Below are 7,750 nucleotides of genomic sequence, written 5' to 3'. Positions count from 1 at the left end.
AAAAAAAGAAAAAAGAAAAAAAGATTGAGGCTTCTTCTGTCTTTCTGCTCTGCTTCAAGCTACAAGGTCACTTCCTGAGCACAGCATGATTTCTTGAGCTATACCCATCACATCCAGTTTCCAAGAAGGAGGAGGGCAGGAGAGAAGACCAGAAATGTGCACTCTTCAGCTGAATCATCCCCTCGGATGAAGCCTTTCTAGAAGCCCCGGCCAACAATGTTTCCTTCCATCTCATTGGTTTCCTCTCATTGCCAAGAAGACTGGGTCTCCACGTGGTGCTTTAGTTAGCTGGATGCTATGCTATCCCAAATAAGATTGCGGTTCTACTATTGAGGATGGAGACAGCAGTTATGGGCAGACAATTAGCGGGCTCTGACACAGTCCACCCCTTTTGTTATACAGCACAAATAGATAGATCCTGCACAGGGAACATACTCCCCAAGAACAAGAAACCAGGTTCTTGGAGGTCAGACCAGGTTCTTGGAGTCACCCAAGTCTATTAGTCAGTCTTGGGTGTGTCTCGGGCTGGCATCCTATAAACAAAAAGACAAGTTATCTGGCTGGGCATTATCTATCTGGGATTACAGGAATGAGCCATCCGGCTGTGTTTATGTCTGTACATGCTCACATAAACATATCTATTTACATTTTCATGATTGTGAATGTTTATTTGTGGAAAACACAGTTTAGGATATCTCATCTGCTCAACCCACCCAACGTACTGTGGGATGTGTTCTCACCATAAGCTCTATTAGCAATCTTTACCTTAACTGCCATCCTTAGACTTTTACTTCTACTTAAAAAATGGTATTCCATTAGAATGGTGACAAATTCCAGCTCTGAGCTGGGTGCAGTGGCTCACACCTATAATCCCAGCACTTTGGGAGGCCGAGGCAGGTGGATCACCTGAGGTCAGGAGTTCGAAACCAGCCTGGCCAACATAGTGAAATCCCATCGCTACTAAAAATACAAAAGTTAGCCGGGTGTGGTGGTGCACATCTGTAGTCTCACGCCTCCCTACTCAGGAGGCTGAGGCAGGAGAATCACTTGAACCTGGGAGAAGGAGATTGCAGTGAGACAACATCATGGCACTGCACTCCAGCCTGGTAACAGAGTGAGACTCTGTCTCAAAAAAGAAAGAAAGAAAGAATTCCAGCTCTGAATTTGACAGTCCTTGGATTGAACCTGGTCTGGGCCAATTTCTAGCTCTGTGACTGGGGGCTAGTCTCTTAGTCCCTGCCTCCTACAGTTGATGAGATGATGTACACAAAGTATGTGATAGGTATGTGATGTTGGCTGTGTGCATCTTCATGTACCACTCAATAAAATCAACGTTTGCTCTTGTCTTTCCGTGGTGAAGGTTTTGTTTTCGCTTCTAGGGCCTGCTGTTTGCTCTCAATGATAACAGTGGAATGTTGGTGCTTAACCCTTGGAACTGCAGACCCTCCTCACTGGTGAAAAGATCCTCAGAAAGATAAGAAGAAAATGTTCCCACTTCTTCTGTAACAGTAGAAAAATAGACATTAGTCTGCATCACAAAGATGCTGCCGCTAAGTAGGTGAAGTTAGAACATCCACAAAAGTATAAAGTTGACTCTCTGTCCAGTGTAGAGAGAGGAATAAGAAATCATAAGCTCATTCTGATTTTTGTTATCTTACTCTTTTCTGGATTGTGCCATTGCAATCCAGCCTGGGCAACAAGGAGAAACTCCCTCTCATAACAAACAAACAAAAACACAAACACTCATAAAGAACATGCACCGGACCATAGACATGAATGCAAATACAATTATACATAAAGGCACAGAAATACACACAGAACCAGAGCTACACACGGCAATGCCCTGAAGATTCACTTCTTGTTTTCCTGGGGGAAGAAAGGCTGGTGTGTATGTATGTAGAAAGTGTGGGGTTCAGAGACCACACCTAAGAGCCATGAGATCTATCCCTTTAAATATAAACAGGCCTTGTGGCAGATGAAGACTCCAACGTTGGGTTCCACCAGATATTCTATTAAAGAACATCAGCCAGGTGCTGTGGCTCACACCTGTAATCCCAGCACTTTGGGAAGCTGAGATGGGCAGATCACTTGAGGTCAGGAGTTTGAGACCAGCCTGGCCAACATGGTGAAACCCTGTCTCTATTAAACATACAAAAATTAGCCAGGTGTGGTGGAACACTCCTGTAATCCCAGCTACTTGGGAGGCTGAGGCAGAAGAATCCCTTGAACTTAGGAGGTGGAGGTTGCGGTGAACTGAGACCACACCATTGCACTCCAGCCTGGGTGACAGAGCAAGACTCTGTCTCAAAACAAAAACAAAAACCAAACAAACAAAAAACATCAACGCTGTAACTATGCTTGGGTTTGCACCAATGGCATGTTCAGGCTTGCCCTGCACACGTTGGCTGACCTCCTTCACACTGTTTCCTTCCCCCTTCTCTTCTCAGTACTGAGTGACCCCACTCCTTCAGATGTTCCAAATATGATGCTCAAATGAGCAGGGCCACGGCGGGAGTGGGCGCAGTGCGCTGCTGCCACGAAGGTGCTGTGCGTGATGTCCGGACACTAACTAGACTAGCTGCATGTGACGGGAGAAGTTTGTGTTGTACCAGCGCATGCCTTGGAAACACTTAAGTAATGCAAAAGTTGTACTTAAAAAAAAATCTACTGACAAGTTGCTCTAATAACCCAAAGAAAGTGAAGGAGAAAGCTCGCAGACATTGATTTGTTCAGATATTTCAATGCCTCATGATACAATAAAACCACCAAAGTTTTTGTAACAAAAAAAAAAAAGAAGAAAGGGATACAACATCACGCATCATTAGATAAACATATTTCTTTAACATTTATTGTTTAAAATATATAGCAAGTGAACACTGTATCTCAAAAAAAAAAAAAGGAAAGAAGGAAGAAAGGAAAGGAAAGGGAAGAAAGAAAGAGAGAAAGGAGGAAAAGCAGGCCTCATGGGATGCTCAGTTTAATTCTCTGCCCAAACCCAGGGACTTCAGAGTGAGTGGGGAACTCCCATAGCGCCTGGGAAACATTCTGTAGCCTCTGTCCGGATTTTGGCTCTTTTCGGTGTGATTTTTATGGGCCTCTTCCTGTCTCAAAGTGCCAGCCACCTTCCCAATTTGGAGTTAGGCGCGGGATACATAAGATGAAGATTAAGGTGTGCTCATCGCTTGGGCCTGCTCTAAGGGGATTCGTCCCCCACCTGCTGGAACTCTGGGACCACCAATCCCAGCCTGCCTTGAGAGCGCGCGGGGGCCTGGACTGTAAGACTCTGGGGGCCCTGTCCTTGTAGACGCTGTGCCTTAGGTTCCCTTTCTCGGTGTCGCTCAGGGATTACCATTAGGGACTGTGGGCTTCTCTTGCCCACCAAGCCCGAGATGCCTTGGAGCCCTGCCTTGGATCCGCTGTGCTTTTAGGGGTGTGGCCCTGTGGACTACATTTCCCAGCGTGCCCTAGGATCGTGGTCCTGACTTTTGCATAGCAAAATTTATTTCCCAGCATGCCCTGGGAGATCCCTAGGGAAGCTTGGAAGTGGACTGCCTTCCATGGCTTCTGGGTTGGGGACTCAGTTTCCCATGGTGCCCTGGTGAATCCATTCATTCATTCAGTCAAAAAATATTTGCAATCACCTGTTCTCAGGTTCTGTTCTAGGCACTGAGGACAAGTAGTGCACTGAAGACAAAAATCCCTGCCCTCGTGGAGCTTATTTCTAGTTAAGGGGTCAGAAAAAAAAACAAAATAAATAAAACAAAAACAACAACAATCCTGCCTCCCTCCGCACTCCTTCCCACCCGGCAGTCCAGTCTATCTCCTAACTTGGGGCAGCCTGCCCTTCGTCCCCTGTATCTGCTGCACTACGCCTCCCAGCATGCCGTGGGGCACCCCTCCAGCCTGTAGACTCCATTTCCCAGCGTTCCCCGGAGCAGGCCCTCATCCGGCGATTTCCATTGAGCGCCCCGGAGCTGCGGACTTCCCATTGTGCTTGGGGGCACAACGACTCTTGAAAGTGGCCTGGGGCAGCTTCCGCTTATGTACTCCATTTCCCAGCGCTCCCCGCGACCTGCCCAGCATACCCTGGAGCAGCGCCGTGACGTCGGCGCGCCGGGCGGGGGCCGGGAGATCCCTGGGGCGGTGCAGGGCCAGCGGCAGTTCCCGGCGGCCCCCGGGGCGGGCGGGCGGGAGAGCGGCGGCGGCGGCAGTTGGGGCTCGGCGCTCGCTCGCTCGCTGGGCGGGCGGGCGGCGCGATGTCCGGAGAAGATGGCCCGGCGGCTGGCCCGGGGGCGGCGGCGGCTGCTGCCCGGGAGCGGCGGCGGGAGCAGCTGCGGCAGTGGGGGGCGCGGGCGGGCGCCGAGCCGGGCCCCGGGGAGCGCCGCGCCCGCACCGTCCGCTTCGAGCGCGCCGCCGAGTTCCTGGCGGCCTGTGCGGGCGGCGACCTGGACGAGGCGCGTCTGATGCTGCGCGCCGCCGACCCCGGCCCCGGCCCCGGCGCCGAGCTGGACCCCGCCGCGCCGCCGCCCGCCCGCGCTGTGCTGGACTCCACCAACGCCGATGGCATCAGCGCCCTGCACCAGGTCAGCGCCCTCCGCCCGGCGTCTCCCGGGGCCAGGCCCACCCTCCGCTGCGCCAGCGGGGGCACCCTCCCTCCAGGGTTCCGAGCCGCCGTTCCTGGCCCTGGGCTTCGCCGCCCTATCTGACCACCCCGCCCCTGCCCCGCTTACCATCCCTCTGCCACCTCCCCTCTTCCGAAATGGAGCCGTTGCCTTGTCCCTGTTCCCTGTGCCATTCCTCTTCGACTTCCCCTCTTCCGATTTGGGACCGCTTTAACTGTCCCTGGCTTTGCCAGCCTGTGCTGACACCCTCCTCCCAGTCCTCCTTACCATCCCCCCTCGACCTCACCTCTAAAGATTTTGAGCCTCTCCAGCCGATCCTGGGCTTTGCCTCCCTCCCTGCCCTGCCCTCTCCTGAACCTAAGCCAGCTCCCACGGCTCAGCCTGGTCCATCTGTCTGGTCCTGGCCGTTGCCACTCTGCGCTGCCCTCTTCTCGCCCCCGAGTGCCCTTGCTGTGCCGCCGCCTCTCCTCTGCCCTCTAACTAACGCTGCCGTCTCTCTCCCGAGTCCGGACCACTTTTAGCTCTGCTGGCGTCTGCGGCGCCTCTGGCCCACTGTTTCCTCTTTCCAGGCAGGCACCGCTTTCACCGACCTGCATTCTCACAGGCTTGTGCTGCTTTCCGCCGCAGCCTGGGGCCTGGGCCACCTCTACGGCTAGGCCCAGATTCTTCCCTGTCACCTCATTCATGTTCCATCTTCCTCCACTCCCTCCTCCCCTTGGTCTGTGCTGTCTGTTGCTGCCCAGGGATGCTCTTCCTTCTCGGCGCTGCACCACGTGGCGTCCTTGGAGGATGCTCCCCTTATCTGGGTCCTCTCCTCCCTACCCCAGCCCCCACTGCTGTCTTAACTCGCTCGGTTCCCTTTTCCGTCTTCTCCTGGGGCCTGTGCCATCTCGTTTTTTAGGATGGCCTTCTCTGAGTGATGTCTTTCCCTCCAGTCCTCACCTCCCCTTCTTGTAGGCCTGCATCATCAGTTTCTGGACCACCCCAAAGTACCCCCCTGCCTGGCTTTGGCCACCTCTCCATCCTCTGGCTTTCTTTGCCTGGACGCCCCTTCCTCCTGTGGATTTGGGTCACCTCTCCTTTTATTTGGGCAGCTCCCCCACCCCCCTTACCCTGTAGACTCCTATATCGAGTCTCTGTGCTCGATCTCCCAGCCCCCCATCATGGCATCTTCCAGGGGCCCCAGAGCTCTGCCAGTCCTCCTCTTCCATGTCCGGCCCCCATGTCTCCTTCATGACAGCATGTTTGCTGCCTCCAGGGATCCTGGGTCCCAGAGCCAGACCACCTTATATTCCCAGGGTTCTCTCATTCCCTGCACAGGATGGCAAAGCCCAGGGCCAGTTAACGTGGCTCTGGTTCTGGGTGCTTTTATTTGTCCTCTCTACCCCACAGTGGGGTCACTAGGGACCCCATCCTTAGGCCTCTTCCCGCCTAGTCTCCCAATGTTGGGTCTAACCCCCATCTCCTGTTGAGCAGATTCTTTATCTGGTGACACACCTCCGTTTCTTGGAGCCACCTCTCTCTCCTTGCCAGAACCCCTAAGGTGTGCTTACTGATGGAGCCAGAGAGGATCCTGGGAGGGGGAGCTTGCCAGGGGGTGGGCGGGAAGGGGAGGATGCCCGGTTGTCAGTGGCCACCCTCCACTGCCCTCTCCCGGAGCCTGAGCAGCTCTGACCCCACAGTCTCGTGCATTTCACTGGTCCGGGGGCTGCTGCTGCTTTACACTTCCCAAAAAGAGTAGCAGTTTGGAAAAAGGAAATCGAATAAGTTGGTCCTGAGTTCTAATTTCGGCTCTTCAACTTTGTAGCCCTGAATTTGTATAGGTCCTCTGTGCGTGGGTTTCACCTGTGAGATGGGTCAGTAGTCGGCCCCTCCCTGGCAGGGCTGTGGTGAGGAGGGAGGGTGTCTGTGGAAAACTCCCTTTGTGAGAATGATGCATCCTAGGTGTTCACCCGGCTGTGGCCGCCTCTGCCTCCTTTCTCTTTCTCCATCCTTCTTTTCTTAAAGAGGCCCGGTGCTATCTGGGACATATTCCTCCACCCAGAGCCGGGTCCCAATTCCCTAAAGCCCTGCCCTGGGCCTCTGGGTTTGAGTCCTTGGCAAGCCCAGGAGAGGGCCTTAGGCTTCCCTGTCGCCCTTCCTCACCCACCATCCCATGCTCCTGGCTCTCCTGCAGCTTCCCCACAGGGGTTCCTGGCTCTGGTCTTCAGACTGAGCCCCCTTCTCCTGCATCCTTCAAAGGCCCCAGGCCACCTCCTTGGCCTGGACCCTGAGAGAGGCTGCCCCAGCCCTGTCCTCCAGGCTGCCTTCCGGGTGGATTCTCTCCCGACTGGGGTGACTGCTTGGCAAACTCACTCTTCAGGGCATCGCAGGAGGCCTGGAGGATTGGGGTGGCCCTGGGTTCAGAGAGGGGAGGGTCCCTTCTCAGGCCACATGGCCAGCAAGCAGGGGAGCTGGATTTGGGTCAGGTTTGGGTGTGGGGTGACCAGCTTATGCTATTTGCCCAGGACAGCTTAATTTAAGCGCTGAAATCCTCAGTCCCAGGAAACAGGGACAGTTGTTCACTGTCTCTGAGTGACTCTTGATTGAGTCCCGGCCACTTTGTCCATCTGGGGCTGTGTTTCTCGTTCTGCATCCTTCTCGGGGCAGGTCCCCAAGCACCAGCCCCCTGCTGTGGCTGTTCCTGAGTTCTCAGGGTACCCCTGAGGTGGGTTTATTAACCACTTGCTGAGGCTGGTACACTCCCCCCATTCCTGCCCCCCAGTTGCCTTAGTGGCTGGGGGGTTGGGGGCTAGAGTAGGAGGGGCTGGGTACAGGATCCTTAGGGCTCAACAGAGAAGAGCTGGGGGCCTGGGCTTCTAGGTCTGAGGGGGGAAGGGCTGGGCCTGGACTCCTGGCTCTGAGGGAGGAGGGACTGGGGCCTGGACTCCTGGATCTGAGGGAGGAGGGGCTGGGCCTGGATCCCTGGGTCTGAAGGAGGAGGAGCTGTAGACCTGGACTCCTGGGTCTGAGGGAAGAGATGTTGGGCCTGGATCCCTGGGTCTGATGGAGGAGGGGATGGGGCCTGGATCCCTGGGCCTGATGGAGGAGGGGATGGGGCCTGGACTCCTGGGTCTGAGGGAGGAGGG

At 54.7% G+C, this 7,750-nt stretch overlaps 1 protein-coding gene across 2 annotated transcripts in view; it reads left to right on the top strand.

Moving 5' to 3' along the window:
• The first annotated feature begins 4,165 nt into the window (after positions 1 to 4,165).
• Positions 4,166 to 7,750, top strand: part of PPP1R12C (protein phosphatase 1 regulatory subunit 12C) — a 27,723-nt gene continuing 24,138 nt past the window's right edge. The window contains exon 1 of one of the 2 annotated variants that reach the window (XM_017546533.2): positions 4,166 to 4,583. In XM_017546533.2, the coding sequence (XP_017402022.1) occupies positions 4,257 to 4,583 (327 nt within the window). In that variant the 5' untranslated portion in view covers positions 4,166 to 4,256. The remainder of the gene's footprint in view (positions 4,584 to 7,750) is intronic. The other variant, XM_017546534.2, reaches the window with a different exon arrangement.

The sequence above is a fragment of the Cebus imitator genome, unplaced genomic scaffold (assembly GCF_001604975.1).
Source record: "Cebus imitator isolate Cc_AM_T3 unplaced genomic scaffold, Cebus_imitator-1.0 Scaffold190, whole genome shotgun sequence".
Lineage (NCBI taxonomy): Eukaryota > Metazoa > Chordata > Mammalia > Primates > Cebidae > Cebus > Cebus imitator.
Note: the sequence above shows the minus strand (reverse complement) of the source record. Positions and strands in the feature narration are given on the sequence as shown.